Source organism: Phaethon aethereus (assembly GCF_964289735.1).
Source record: "Phaethon aethereus genome assembly, chromosome: Z".
In the NCBI taxonomy this organism is placed as follows: domain Eukaryota; kingdom Metazoa; phylum Chordata; class Aves; order Phaethontiformes; family Phaethontidae; genus Phaethon; species Phaethon aethereus.
The window spans coordinates 79,912,206-79,928,753 of NC_138577.1; the positions used below are offsets into that span (position 1 = coordinate 79,912,206).

At 40.7% G+C, this 16,548-nt stretch overlaps 1 protein-coding gene across 1 annotated transcript in view; it reads left to right on the forward strand.

Moving 5' to 3' along the window:
* Window positions 1–241: 241 nt before the first annotated feature.
* The window catches only part of PLPPR1 (phospholipid phosphatase related 1), a gene marked incomplete at both ends in the record, with an annotated part of 79,365 nt that continues 63,058 nt past the window's right edge, over window positions 242–16,548 (forward strand). The window contains one exon of the mRNA XM_082013230.1: window positions 242–304. Coding sequence (XP_081869356.1) covers window positions 242–304 — 63 coding nt within the window. The remainder of the gene's footprint in view (window positions 305–16,548) is intronic.

The following is a 16,548-nucleotide window of genomic DNA, read 5'->3' on the forward strand; positions in this document are numbered from 1 at the left end:
CTTGGTTTTGTGCTGCAAAGAAAGTGCCTTTTTAGGTTATTTTGTATGCCCACGAGTTAGACTTTGGTGTTCTTTCTAGTCTGTATCCCCAGTCCAGTATGTCAGTGTTCCATGTTACAAAGCCCATTTTGTTAAACGTTAAAAGTTTGCAAAAAAGGGAAACATACTGAAATACCTTTGTCTTTTCTTTTTCAGGATAGTAAAGTTTTGAACAGTGGCCCCCCAAGAAGTGTGATGAGAAATGGCTTTAGGAAACAATACCCAGAGAAGTTACTCCATCATCCCCTGCTTCATCTTTGTTGAGGTGAGTGCAGCATTCAGTGCCAAGCCTATGCAGAAGGCAGCTCTGCCCTGAAGGAATTAAGTCATTTGTTGGCCTTTTTGTTTGGAAGGAAGAATGCTTTCTTACTTGATAACATGAATATCCATCTTCATACTCAGTTGCCATCAAGTCCCCCCGAAAACAGTCCTGCATGAGTTAACCAGATATTAGGTACAAGCATGCAAGAACAAGTAGACGCTGTGTTTTCAAGACTTGCCTCTACCCCATTTGCCAGCTAGAGCTGTGGTATTTGGTAGAGAATGAGCAGTAGCTGCAGGTGTAGGTCAGCAGCAGGTGATAGCTCATCTTCCCATTTTTCCTCAGACCTGTATCCATCTTGCGGCTGCACAAGGACTAGACCTTGTTTAAGGAGATGTCTGATGTCACAGTCTAATGGTTCACAGGCTTAGGAAGTAAAACTTGGCTCTGATTTCAGTTCAAGTGGAACATAGAATTTAGATGAGGCATGCCTATCCTTTGTGTGTGATGAAGGAGGAGCCTGGCTAGCACAAGGACTGTGAATTGACTAACAGTGAAATTACAGGACTGGTTGTTCCCACAATGGAGCATGGCTCCAGAACTTTGTTAAGGGTAGGGTTTTTTTAAATTGGCTTATTATTTTACTCTGTACAAATTGCATTTTTGTGGTGCTTCTTTTACTTACCCTAACACTGCCAGACAGATCAAAATCATTATCCAAATCAATGAATGTTCAACTGGTGCTTATAAGGCTGGGATGTTTTTATTGGCAAGGGTGGCAACTCAGGGTTTCCAAGGGAGATGAAAGCTTCCATCAAATTTAGATAGTGAAAAGGAGGTAACTGCCTGTGACTGACCACATTCAGAGCTACCCGTCTGAGGTAGCTTGGATGCAATACTGACTCTTTGGCCCAAATTATGAGGTGACTTGTGCTCTTCCACAAGAGAAGCATGAGGAGCAGTCAGAAGACTAATTGTAATGCTGGCTGTTGTGTAAAACTTAATCCCATTTCCACTGAAATCTTGGAAAGGTCTGAGTGTGCTGCAGCAGCAGGTGTAATGGACACCATGAATGGTTGCTTTCCAGAGCTCCTGAGCACTGGCCTTTCCCTAGGGACATGGGGAAAGCATGCAGTAGCATCCAGGACCTCTCTAACCGTTACTCACCTGGCGTTTCCTCCTCATAGCATCCTCTCCACCCAGGAGATACAGTTCACTTATAGGCACTCTACTTTCTGTACTACCAGCTTAGCCCCCAAAATACAGTCAGATGATTCCTGGGTGCTTAATCTAATGTAGTAGTAGTTTTCCTTTTGACTTGAATGGGCCTTCCTTGCAAGAGGAATCTGACTTCTTGGAAGATGAGGACAGAGGAAAAGCGTAATAAAACCACTAGTAAAGCTTGACACAGGGCCTTCCCAGCTGCAGCTATGGCAGACACCGGTGTGGGAAGGCGGCTGAGCTTTGCAGTGCTTCACAGGGACTTGTCACCGACATAATGTCCAGCTTCCCTGGGAATCTCTGTCTCTGCTCCCTGGGGAAACTGAGGGGCTGTTCTGACTGAGAAAACAGGTCACTACTTTATCCCATCAACTAGGAAAAGAAAGGTTAAAAATGGGAAAAAACAGCAATAAGCTCGGAAGAATCCCAATAAACACCATCAGGAATCAGATGTCTCAAATTTATTGCTTAAACAAGCAGTTCTGAAGATTTTTAGTCCTCTGAATGTGTGAATGATGAGCCTGGTTGGCAGCCTATGACAGAGATATAAATTGTCCTTCCTGTGGAGAAGACTGACATTAATATAAGAGTAAATCGTCTTACAGGAGGAAGAGAAAAGGATTTTTTACCCCATAAGTGTACTTTCCTTGGCCTTTGCTATACTTCTCTTGCTGATTAAAACACAATTTTAAATTAAAAATCAGTCAAAAGCAGAGAAGTGTCTGAAAAGATGTTCTGTCTGCTACATTTTATGAAAACAGGTATTTCTTCCCCTCTTTGTTCACAGTATAGATTTTTAATGTAGCACTACTGGAACTACAAATTTATAGACTTATGTCAAGCACTGTAGCATTAAACGACAGGAAATCGAATTTTCTGCTGGGAGTGCAGAGATGATTGATAGTAGCCATTAGGTTCTGGAAAGTCCCTGTAAATCTTAAGGCACACTGAAGGTGTTTTTCTTTTCCTACTGCCATGCTTCTGAGACTAAAGGAGGTGCTTTTTAGATAACCCCAGACACTAAGCTCTGTGCTAGACTCCCTGTGTTAGGATGGGCCCTATTTTTGTAGCTTCAAAGTAACCTCAAGAATTGATTAGCTGTGTGACAGCTTGCTGCAGTTGCTAAAGCTGCCTGCAGGGCAGCTAAGGGTAGTGTTGCCTGCTTTCCTGATAACGTTTTTCCATGTGAAGACAACCTAGCAGCAGATATGTTAGGTGATCATGAGTAGAAAGAGAGATGGTCAATAAATATTATCATAGGCCTGTTCCCCAGAATGTGCTGCCTGCCCCACTGTCTTCCATGGAATGCGGTCTTGTGATTAAAAATTTTGAGATACTTGCTCTTTAGAAAAAAATGCTGAGCCTTGATTGTGATGGCAGATGCTTCGCCAGTAGATATTTACTACCTGCCCAGTATGCAGTGTGTGTTTGAAGAAGTTGTGGTGGCCGTGGTGGAAAAGAGGTGTCACAAATAATTTGGGCATTTTAAATACCATTATGCTTCAGTCGGTACAAATGTGACATTTATAATTTCAGCCATTATTCGCATTTCCATTTTTTCCCATTTCATTTTCCTCACAATCAACTAACTTGTAGCAGTTAGTTATGATGAAACCTGACCTGAAGATGAATGGCTCATTATAAAAACTTAAACCCTGTGCCTGACTCTACAAATTCTTTTTTATGCTCAAAATATGAACTTTTTAATAATATAGAGAGAGCATGTGATGTCTAATCTGTAATGACAGAAATGTTAAATCAACATTTTCAGTCCCTAATTAGAAGCACAATGTCACAGCATGAATAGATTTAAAGGCTAAATAGGAATCATTAAACTAATTTTTAGTCACTTATCAAATCTGAGCCCCTCTCCTAAATAACTCAGGCAGCTTTCTAGATGGTTCTTTATTATATTATAAGAGGTACCATTACAGTCTGGCATTTGTCACCAAATGTGTATGAAGATTTGGTATTTTACATTTTGTTAAACACATAAGCAATTAATTAGGATGTACAGGAGGCTATTATTCTCCTTTCCTCTGCCCTCCTTTGGAGTGTTGCTTGCAGCCAGCATCAGAGAAAGGAGCCTTCAGGAGGCTTTCGCCCAGCCTTGTTTTATAAGTTGGCTGCAACAAGATGAGACCAATTTTATTCCTCGTTCAGCTGACATGTGCCACTGCTTTGAGTGTATGGACCGTTCAGTACCTGGTCCATGAGGACTGATGCTGCTAGGTGCTGACAGTTGTTAAACAGAATTGCAAAAAGCAGGATGCCCTACTCCAGTAGCTTCCAGAGCCCTTTGGAGTCAATGATGGACCCAGAGCTGCAGCAAAGGCTGTAGAGCTCCTAGCTGTTGGTATGCCCTAGATTTATCACAGCAAATGCAAGTAATGTATGGCAGCCTGTTTGAGCCTTTGTTGATGGCCAGGACTGATCACTGAAGTGGTCTTATGGATTGTAGGCAACCATAAAAGAAAGTAGAAGCAGCAGCATCCAGGGTGACAGGAAAAAATTTCTCACATATTCTTCCTTGTTCACATAATTCTGACTTACGGTGGTATTTCTTGCCAAAAGTCTTTGTGGAGCATCTCCTCCCTCCTTCACCTGCTGGGGCACGCGTGAGAGAGTGCTGTCAGAAACATCTTTAACGATGCTTCAACACAGCTGTCTCATTATTTTGCAACTCCGCTTTGCAAGGTTTGGTCCAAGGAGTCTATGTTACGTCCTTCCATGTAACATCTATATGTGTACTGGTTGAAGGTGATGAAAGGTAAAAATTACAACTTGTATGTTTTGTACACAATGGCCCAATTTTCTGCAGGCAGGGAATGAATTGTCAGAACAACAAGGCTTCCTCTGATCTCGGCAACATCAGATGTAGGAGTGAGAGAAGTGCAGTGCCTGGTGAATCCCAGTTCTCTTCCTAGGGGACTGGTGAGCTACACTGAAGTCTTGATCTAGCAATGCTTTCCATGTGCATGTGGTCTTTCCGTGTCTTTCTTCATCCCTTGAGTGTTAGCTTCTAGGACAGAACTTGTGCTAGAGGGGTGTAGGGGAGCTGCGTACAGTCTGGCTTTGAATTTAACAGGTCAAAGTGATTTTACTTGCTTTTGCAGCGTATTTGGTGCTTATCATTAGAGACAGGGAATGTAATGTGGTGTGATAATTGTATTTTCTAATAGATGTTGGAAGGATAGTTACATACTATGAGTAAAAAGTATCCCCATAACTATATGTGACTTCAGGGGGAAAGCATGTGAACAACTTTTGAGCCATTGTGCCTGTATGAATGGTAGTTTTTAAAGAAGCAATAAGCAAGCAACACCTCTTTTTCCTCCAAAGAAAAAACCCTCTCATCTCTTCTGAGTCAACAGCAGTTACGACTATAATGGCTGTCAAGGTAATAAAAGGAGAAATTTATTCTGGACTTTCTGGGGATGTGGTGCTTTCTACTTCCTTTTTCCTGTTCCCCTTTCTCACACTGGAGGTCTTGGTTTGAGGGCTTGAGTTGTTTCAGGGTATGAGTTATCTGAGGATTTGTTTTCAAGTACAGTTACTTCTAAAGGAGTCAGGTGCATCTGAGGTGTCTTTGCACATGAAAACACAGCAATTTTCTGGCACCAGATTTAATTAAATTGTCTTAAACTGATCAAAGAGTTACTGAATACCAAATGACTTTAATATAACTGATACATATGCCACATTGTGCTTTATTGTAGTTTATTGTAATCCTGACACTGACAAGGTAGTAGGGGCAGACTCAAATAAGCAACACCATTAAAACTTAAAACATTGGACATCTTTCAGGTTCTGTAATCTGTAGATCCTACTTTTTCATACTAAATCCATGATTCTGCCCTTGGGAAAGCTTTTGCAGGCAGAGTGGAAACTGTTTCTTCTTGATAGTTCTATAAAGAGCTGAAGATTTTGTAAGAGAAGTCTCTTCTCCCCTTCCCCCCATGAATAGAATGAAAATTGCTGCAAAATACAAAGCCCTAGTCTTATATCTATTCTGATGCGAACTTTGATTTGAACTGTAGGTATGTTACAGCCTCATAAGATCTCTATTTCTACAATCAGTGGGGTAAATTTTCTTTTACTTTTTGATATTTTAGTCCTATTTTGCAATTTGGACAGATTGAATCATCTTCAAATATCAGTTCAAACAGAATTTAAAAAAAGAAGCACAGAAGGAAAACATTCTTATTTCTCTGCCTGCCTACATTTTCCTCAGTATTCCGTGTAGTCAAGCCAACAGCTGAACTACTCTTTAGCAGGAGAAGTTCTGCAATAGCGAAATCATTTGTGTAAGTGAGACAAGGGCCTCTTGAACTCCTGGTTGTCATCAGCATCACAGCAGGGTTTAGGAATCTATGAAAAATAAGTGAGTTTAGAACAGTCATGAGCTTTAATGATATGATTAAAATTGCATAAAGGACATATGATCATAGGACCACAGTTCTGGCTATTCAAAATGCAAGTTTTAATTTTGTCAAGGTAGTGTCCAGTTGTTCTAGAAAATGCCAAAAAATTCCAGGGAGATTTTAATATAAACATTAACTAAAAGGCATCCCACATTGAATTAACTTATGAATAGTTGCAACGATCAGTGACTCTGATCAGTCTACTGACTGTAGCAGTATCCAGTATCCACCATGTGAGGCTTCTTGATTTTGTTTCCCGCTGAGGCAGAAAAGAATGATTTTCCAGAGGTTCGTGTGTGCCAGCTCCATCCTTCTCTATGCGTCTCGCACATAGCTATTTAAAGCCCTGTGCTGTGTTTCTCCATCTGTGCCACGCAAGCAGTATTGCTGTGCTGCTCCACTGGGATGCTATGAGGACAAAATGCCCTGAGGGACATGTCGTGCACTGGTATTGTATAAACTGCTTGTCATTAGATCCTCTAGTTAGACTGACTGCATGAATGGATGGTGACAGATGCTGTGCAAATTCGGAGGAGCTCCTCTAGTAGCAGGATGATGCGTCTGCATAATCCCCATGCTTCAGTCACTTCTGTTTCTTGGGATTCATTCTTTCTTATTTTATTCACTCAGAATATGTATCTGTTCCTCTTTGTTGCACTTTCTAAAAGTCTCTTTATGTTCCCATTTTACTAGGCATTCCTTATTGTTTGCTTTCTTTGTCTCTCCACCACGTACCTCCTTTGTTCCAGATGACTGGATAACTCCATATTGTAAAATTGGCTTAATCTCAGTGAATGGGTGTCTCCTGAACGTTGGATTACTTTTGTTGAATTGGTAGGCAGCTTTCATATTACCTGACTAAAACTTAATTTTTTGAAATTATAATCCTTCTAGGTGCTTCACAATTAGGTGAAACGCACAGAAGACTCGTGGCCAAAATGGGCACTCTGGAAAAAGGCAGATTACTATTTGATGCTCTTTAGCCTCTTAAGGACATTTTAAATTAACATTAAGGGACTGCCCAAGAGGGATTAGCTGCTTTACCACATTTTTCTTTAAAACACAAATGCAAGAAGGATTGTATTGTTGCTTCGAGACATGTGAATCCTATTTTATATCCTCCCTCTTTATCCTGATGATTTTCCATTGCAAATAATCCCTTTGACAGCCTGAATAACATTTTAGGGTTTGCACCAATGAATTTGTCGCAGTTTTCAAGGAAGAGATTAAAGGTACCAAAAATTCTTTGTCTTTATTAGGAATAAAAAAAATGCATTTGTTAGTAGAGAAAAATGTTGTGAACATACTGCTTTATCTGTTTCACTATGCCTTGAAACTAGCCAACACTTTTGAGAACTACTTCAATTTATAGTATGTTGGTCTATTTAACCAGGTTTGTCAGAGAAGGAATTGTGGGTTTTTTTTAATTATGCAGCAGTTAGTGAGATTCAATTTGCTTTGTTTTTTAAGTAGAAAACCATTTTGTCAATTGTAAGTTAAAAAAAGCCAATAGCTTTAGTAGATTACAGCTAGAAAAACTAGTAATCAGAATTGATTGTGTAACGATTTTGAGGAAAATTTGTTATAAAATCAGGTGCCATTCATGCAACTTTTCTGTGTTATAGGTGCAGAACTCTTCAAGCCATGTTTGAAGCCTTCTAAGATGGAAGGTATTTCCAGCAGTGACTGGACAACTGAAATTAGACTTAAAATAGATGACAATGTGAAAATACATATGATGCGATATATGTAACATGGCCAGCTATCTCCCTATGGGAACAGAGTGATATTATCAGTGAAAATTACTGCTGAGTTTTTCGCTCCCTTCCATTTAGATTTATACTTAGATTTTTATGTTTCTTGCAGATCATGGTAGAGCAGTTGATGTTACTTTTTGTTCGTTTGCATACTTCAAAGACCTGAGGGTTTTTCATATTTTCTCTCCCAAGCACACAATGTTGAGCTATTTGTTTGCTCACATAGGTGAACATTTGAACATCATTGCAGGTGCAGCACATTACCATATTATTGACTCCTCCATTACACAACTGCACCATTTGCTCTGGTCTGCATCCATGAACATACATTTTTTTCTTTGCTCTGTAGGAATATACCTGGGTTTATTTAACATGATACTTAATTTGCATAAGTTACATGAAGTTTTTAAAGAGTGAAAAGGAATGAATAGGGACTTACAAATCCATACTAAATAACCCTAAATACAACAATCAAGCCTTTCCAGAACTGATCAGTTGGAAAGATCTGAGAAACGTCAGAGCAAAGCAAGATGCTGAAAATGTATTTTGCAATATCAAACTCATTCAAACTTCCTTACAACGGTTTTGACATCAGGAGAATTCTCAAAAGTAGAATAGGTCTCTTTAAGCATCATATCCAATTTCATCAGGCTTGCAAAAGACTTGATTTCTGGCTCTTGACCAGCCACTCCAGACATTGAAAAGGAGGTTTTTGTTTTAGCAATGTTACAAGGGTGAGGTAATCAAGATCAGTCTTACAGCAAACAGATTCCTACAAGCAATTTAGCTTTTAAAGAATATTAGCATTTTCTGCTTTCTAGAAGCTCCAACAGAGTTTAAAGATCAGCTTTAGGAATCAGTCTGCCAAATCTTGTTCTTCCTTTACAAACCTAAGGTATTGCACCAACCTGGAACTTCCTCAAGCTGCTGACAGAACATTTTGGTGCCCTTGTGTGGGAAGCAAATAGCTTCTAAATTGTGGTATTTTCTCCCTCCAAAGCACGAACAGATAATCCAGTTACCACCACATGAGTAACACAAAATGAATAGAGCTATTACGACTGCAGCAGAGCATGGTGACAAATACAATAAAATAGAACTTTCTGGAGAAATTATACTGTATGTCTCCATGTTTCTAACTCACTTGTCTGGTGCACCTGAGGTTTCGTGATTTATTTCTTGACTTCTGGGGCAGTCTGAAGGGAGGCTTTCTACTTCCCCATCTCCCCACATCCCAGCGCCTTAGCAGTAAATGTTTTTTCTGCTGGTATCTTTCCTTGTAGGCATACTGCACTTCAATGGTATGTTTCACCAGGAAATACACCAACCTTTGAGGTGTTGGATATAGTACAAGTAGTTCTCAGATGACATTTCTAAAGTCTGGTCATACATTCTCTCACACAGGTAGTTTTGCATGTGTCATATATTGGTTCACAGCTGTGAACTCTGTGGGGCTGTTGAAGAGACTATATGAAAACTGGTCATATGCAGATGTATTTGCAGGAAATATGTGAGAGAAGTGGTATTGCTGGGAATCGATGTTTTGAAAGTTGTTACATCTTGAAGGTCCTTTCCAGCCTTAGTGATTCTGTGATCTTGTGCACATGATGCTAAATGGGCACTCAAGTCTTAACACATGAAATCGTTACTCGTGATGATGGTTGCTTACAAAAATGATGAGAGGTGACCCTCATTTTTAGAGTTCATGAGTCTTCATGGATTATCTTCCAGCTTGATGCCATGCCTAAAACAATACTTTTGATTCAGAAGTTCAGGCTTCATAAGATTTAGGGTATCTGTGGCTTTGGTATAAAGTTACAAGGATAGTTGTATTAGCTGTTCCTGGAACACTTCAATTTTAAGTTAGAGTCAGGAGTAAAGATGCATCTTCATCTTGAAACAGAGTGATTTAATGGTCAAGATTTCTGTTGCAGATGGATTTTTAGGAATGGTGGTTAGATGAGTGATTAGTCAATATTTTACTAAGCACATAGTCGATTTTTAAAGAGTTGTTACACAGTTCAAGAAACCAAATGGTTGTTCATAATGGTCTGTAACTCTTACTTTTGGGTGATGTGTTTATAGTACTCACTGGGATTAAGATCTCCATTAGACTAGATATTAACCTGGAGTCCTGTGCCTGGCTGTGGTCTCTAGCGGTCTTGCAGCAAAGACTCTGCATGTTTGCAGAGGATCAGTGCCAAAGAGAGAGGCTGTTTTGCCGAAAAGTTTTACATGTACCCCAAAACCCTGCTATACACTTCTTCATGTAATTTCCTTTACAACCTGATCACAAGAGCAGATGAATGGGAGAACCCATGTAACAGGAAACATGGGGGATAGGCTATTAGTAGTTTAAAATGTTTGAATCATTTATTAACTTTTCATAATTCTGCAGCATTATTAACTTTTTATGATTCTACAGTAATTATTGATGAGGTCTACCAAAAATATGCTGCAATAAGATTAAAGCAGTTTGGAAATAACGATGCAATTATTACTGAAGTTACTGTCAGTTTTTTCACGACTTCAGTGGGGTGAATTCTATAATTTAAAGGATAGCTACATTTGGTCATATAATGGCTGAGTTATCCCTCTATTTCATTCTCCCAGCTATTAAATGCTGCATGTCTATCCTCAAAATCAATAATCTATTGTTTGTTGTGACTTAATGGCTTATTTCTAGAGTGTAGACCTTGCATACTTGGAAGGAGGTATAATAATAATAATAATAATAAAAAATCAATACTTCTTATATGCTTTATTAAAACACAGAAATTTAGTGTGTGATTATTTTGTGCAGATGTACAGCATTATTGAATTAATACTGATTTGATACAGATTAAACCATATATAACAGTCTACTTGATTTTTCAAGACTCATTGTGAGTTTTGCATACTTCATGGAGAGGATGAGGTTTGACCTTTAAATCTCTTCTCAAAATAGCTTGTGGTACTTTGTTTTTCATTGTGGAACTATTGATGAAATTTCCAGTTGATTTATTGTAGTCTCTAATCAATACTGCATTTTTAATAAAAATACAGAAAAAAATGTGTAAATGTACCTCATAAATGTAATCTGGTTTCTTATTAGTGGGTGACCAATATAAGATTCTAGTTACAATGGAGTGAATTAACCTTTCAAATAGATTGGATAGCAGATTGCACTTCTATTAGCTTTATAGTTGTGCTAATCTTTCACTTTGAGCTAGTTAAAGCAGTAGTCACCAGGGATCTTCATGATCTTATTTAAACCAGCCAAAGCAAAAATAAGTGCAGCTCTGTTATACTGGTAGGAAACATAGTCTCAAACTGGCAAAATTGTGGGAACAGGGTGCTTTATACAGAGTTAGTTTCATATGAATACATACCAGCATTGGTTTATTATTACGAGTTTCAGGCTTTTCATTCTTAGTGTAAGACTCTTTCTGTAGAGAAGAGGGAGAAAAACAGTTTGGGACTTGGAAAAATCTTGGAGTAGATGTGATTTGAACATGAAAGGCAGCCAGAGTCAACCAAGTCAGTAAGAAACCTAAGTCTATACTTCTCTGAGTTAAAAGAAAGGTCATAGACTGACAGAATAATTTACGTGGGAAAGGATCTCTGGAGGTATCTAGGCACAGCACAGCTCAGAACAGCAGCAGCTGGACTAAGTTCCTCTGGGCCTCATCCAGTTGAGTTTGCCTATTACCTTAGGCAACCTGCATAGTTTTTGAGTATCCTCATAGGAAAAACACTTGTCCTAATATTCTGTTTCTAATGTAAAGTGATGTAACCTAATGTGAAGGAGAAAGAATCTAGGCCCAATGGCGGTGAAAAGAGAAGGCAGGATGCAACAAAAAAGAGGATGGGGAAAGGAAAGCAGTAAAGGAATGAATCATGTAAAAAATGCTCCTGAATTTTAGAAGTATGTGCAGTTGGGACCTTAAGACTGGTTTTGTCTACCCAGACCCTCTTTTTGCAATAATTTCACCTAGATATTCTCATGCCCAGTATGAAAATGCATGTTGATTACCAGTAGTCGTTGTGTTGACTTCCTTGTCCACATTCCTTGTTGTAGAACCCAACATGTTAGATAAAGCTTCCTATTCCAAGCCTGGTCACCTCAGTCTGTTTTGTAAATCAATGAGCTGTATTGCTGTGCTGCTTTTCCCTAACATCTGCATCCTGAGGTAATTTTCATTGGACTCTTCTCCATACTATCCACTATTTAGCTTCTTACAAAAAGCACATGTGCATCTTAATGCCTCCTACTACTGTGCCTTGGCTTAGTAAGACTCTGAAGGAGTTAAAACTGTCCCTTTTGTATGTGGAGACTTGTTAAAAGAGAGTCTTGAGGAATATCAGTAAAGTTTAGTCTGTATTCAGACAGGCTATTCTTGAATTAAAACCAAACCCCTTCATGATAAACAGCCATAGCAAATAGCAGTGAGTATTTTTTCTTGTTTTAACAGGGCTAACATCGAAAAGAAAACGGTATCTTAAGTGAAAGTGACAAAAATGAGTACCAGAACCTAGGGATTTTATGAAAGTTTTCAAAATCCAAGTTTTCCCTTCTTCCCTACCATGCATTCACAATTATGTAGCAAGACGTTTATAGATTCTGAAAAATGAAGTGGGCTTTACTAAATTTTTAATATGACTGCCTACCATTGATAAAGAGTTGTATGAAGGGATTGGCTCAGACACAACATGACTTGCAAGCAGCAGATGAGATTCAAAGTGATAAGGTAATTGTTTTTTTAAAAGCTTCCTGTTCAGTGGGGAAGAAGTTGGAGGCAAATAAAATGGCTTTTATAATGCATTATACATATTAATAAGACTGTGTCCATTTAGATGAAGTGAAATGTCTTTGATAGTTTCCTATTTAATTTGAAGCATTGTCTCTATTTGATTCTTATGATTGGTCAAAGAGTCCTGCAGTCTTGATATAAGCAGATAGTTTCTTTTGGCAGTAACTGCTGCATTCATCAATGTCTAACAACTGTAAACGTGCACTACTCTATTAAATAACATCAGTCTGGAAGCGCAGGCAAGTTTTATGAATTTTAATGAATACTGTTCTATTAATGACAAAGATTCAGAGCTCCAGCTGCCTCCAAGGTTGTCAGCTTAGGGGGAAGGCCTTTATACCTGGAAGAAATAGGCAACAGAACAAGCACCTAAGAAGACTATAGGGTCGGTGGTGTTAGAGTAAGGCTAGATTTGATTTTCCATCTTCTACAGATGTTTTTGGAATGACGAATTCTGCACTGCTTTGATACTGAGGAACTTGGTGACTTTTACTGGATATGGCAGTCCAGTGCAAGGGTATTGGAACACAAAATACCTAAATACAGAACACATCAGGAAATTTCCATCAGAAAACATTGTTTGGAACTGAGTTTTTAATGTAATTCTAATTTGCTATATTCACTGAAACTCTGATAATAGATACCTTGTTGTCCCACTAGCTCACTTAGGAGGCAACTAGAGATCCGGGATTTTTAAAATTCACTGCTGTAGCACAGGATAAATTTAAACCCATAAATTTACCTAGGTCTATGCCTGCCAAGGCATTGTCACCTTTAGGACTAACAGGAAGGTTAGGGAGCTGCAGTTTGGATTTGTGTGGCAGGACTCCCGCTTCTAGAAAAGCGCTTCTCTGCAAATCTGGAGACTTGATTTGTTGATGTTAACCTACCTGTCCAGGGAAAGCAAACTGGACAGGTAAGCTTGCAGGGTCTGTGAGTTTGTGAAATTTTACGGTCTGAGGCAGATCAGCTGCTTGGAGATACCAACAAAGAGTCTTGTAGGCTCTTGAGTCAGAGAAAGATCTGGAAGATGTAACGTTTCAGAAGGAGCACATAGCCTGAAAGCTTTGAAGTTGGAAAACATCCCCCAGTGAAATATTTTTTTGTCTTGAAATTAAAATTGCATATTTTGCTTTTCCGCATGCTCTGCTCCTACAGGATCTAGGTTAGGGTGTAGCGTAGCATCACCAAGAAGATCTGTCTGCAGCTGTGAGACACCAGCAGCCTGAAATCATGCACTGCATTTCTACATTCAGGCATTGTAAAGCAAAGGCAGAACAACAGGGACCCACTGTGCCTCTGTATGTGCGCTGAGGGGATGTGGTACCTCTAAGACACAGGGGTCCTGCACTGTTTTCCCTGCGGTATTTTCACTTGTGTGCTGTTCTTATATGAAAGTCAAATAGCAAGGCTGATCACATACCTGTGCTGACCATCATCTTGTAACCTTCTCTGCATTGCCCTGGTAATGGTAATTACGCTGAGATTTGTTTGTGTAGTGCCACTGGAGATCTTTCTGTCTAAAGACATCAAAATGCTTCACAGCTATTAAGAAGACACTGCGCTGATTTAGAAGAGCGAGGAAAAGAGCTGTATTGTCCCCAACCCAAGCAACCCTTGGACCAAGGAGGATGCCATCTATCACCAGTAGAATATAAGGCAGTTGTGAGCCAGACCAAAAGCCTGTCTTGGCAACAGGGCTCTGAACATCTGTGGTAAGCAGGAGGTAGATAGAAAAGGGTGTAATAGGAGTGTTACATGGTGGCTATCTCTGATACGGTGTTGGTAACTTCCCTGGTCAGAGGGAGTGTCACTGTATTTAATAGCTTGTGGTAGGTTTTTCTTCCAGGTTTTTTTGCAGTTGCTTTTTGAACCTTTGTAAATTGCTAGCACCCATAATTCCTACATCACAGAATTTTACAGGTTACTATGCTGTCTGTGTTTTTGTTGATGTCACTCGACAGCTTCATCTAAAGTCTCCTGACAGCCTCATTTAAAGTCTCCAACATCTAATGCTTCAAAAGACTGCAATCTTTCCTGTTTACCTGTGCCTCTGTGCCAGACACAGACACTTGCACAGCCGTTTCTGGGCTCTGCTTTGAGACTTTCTTGACCTTCTGGGAACTTCTTGGATGGTCAGGGGAGTCCTATGAACCCTTGGAAGAATGTTAGGGTGCAGTGAGGACAGACGAAGAGAGAGATGAACTGGTGGCTGCTAGCAAGCTACAGCAGCTTCTAGCAAGCTCTGCCGGCTGCTCCTCGTCAAAGGGGACTCTGAGCTTGCAGATCTTGAGTCCTGATCAGGGAGGGTCAAGCACTCTTCCAGCAGGTACTAGGCAGAGGCCTCTGTAAGTCCTGGCCCAGTGCAGAGCTCTCAGAGGTGGCTGTTTGTACAGCCGTTTGTATAGGAGGGAACCGGTAACCCCGCTCACAACAGCACCTGTGTCCTCAGTTACGACAGTGATGTGTCACGGGATCTGGTCCCCATTGGCCACTGGAGCAATTTTCCCTGTAATAATGGAGGCCTTGGCTTGCACACGGAGCTGCAGAAGGAAGGTGCAGCTTTGCAGGTCTCAGGCTGCAGAAGCACCTGGGGCCTTTTGCTGTGGCTGGGGCGATGGGAGACAGCCTTTTTACCACCGGGAGGGTTGTTCTCATTGAGGGTCTGTGTTACCAAGTACATGAGCTGTGGGAGCCGGTCAGCAGACTGCACAGCATCAGAGATGACAAGACATGAATCAGGTCCTTTCTTGAGACCCTGTGGCTTCAAAAGCCTCAACCTTCAACTGCACGAGAGGGACAGGCAGAGTCTGTATGTATCAGGTTGGAAAGTGGAAATTGCCATGATGGCGAAGGCTGGAAGCTGGTGACTTTTGGCTCTGGGGGGAAGGCTCCTGCTCCACATGCAGAGCTGCAGCTATGAAATAAATTCAGGGCTGTGGTAGCTCCCTGGCTGAGAGCTCTGTCCAGTGAAGCGCTTGAACCAGCTGAAGGTGAACTATACGGCAGGAGGAAATGGTGAGTGATAGTGGTGGGAGACTCCCTGCTTGTGGGGAATGAAGGCCCCCATCTGCCAACCTAACCCGCTGTCTGGAGAAGTTTGCTGCTTATGGGGGGCTTAGGAGCGGGATGTTGTGGACAGACTGTTTCAATCCTCAGGCTATGACTACCTGCTGCTCTTCGACCTGCACACCAATGATACTGTCAGGAGTGACCTGGGAAATATCAAGCGTGACTACATGGCGCTGACTGCAAGTGTTGAGGGCATGGAAGGCCAGTTACTGGTCTTCTTGATACTGCCAGTGAGGAGGAGAAGGGCCTGAAGAGGGCTGGATTGATCCTGTGGGTCAACAGCTGGTTGCACAGCAGATGTCAGCAGCAGGGTTTGGTCTCTCGTGGGACCCTCTTTGAGGATCAAGACTGCTTGGAAGGGATCAGCCTGACCAAATGGAGCCAAAGCATCTTTGCCAACAGGCTGACCAGCCTGGAGAGGAGAGCTTAAACTAATAGTCATGGGGGAGGTAGATAATGACCAACAATCATGTGAGGAAGTGAAGGAGCAGTTGGGAAGGACCAGTAAAGGACCAGGACTGAGCAAAGGGCTCAGAATCATGGGAACAGGAGAGACATTAATGAACAAAAGAGTGGTGAAGTGGGATCCCACCAAGCATAAGCACATAAATAAGGAAGTGACAGGGAAAGCTTTGAAGCCATTTTTGAGACATCAGCACAGCTGGATGCTTCTCTGTCATGCCACATTTAATAGCTCATGACTTGTGTTTGTGGATTCCCCTGTGAGAGAACCACATTACACACACACACTCACTTAGTATTAATTATAAGCTTTAGTCAGCAACTAAGAACTGGTACGTAACAAGTACTAACTGATTCCTGAAACTGTCATCCCAATCACCATCCTCTCAATTAAGCCCAAAGGAGTAGGTTTTTCAAGGAAGAGGATGTGTCCCTGCCTGTCAGTGGTAATGGCAGCCCCTCTGGTCCACCCATCAGCAGCCTCTTCCCAACACAAAAGGTTAACAAAGCAAGCTCAT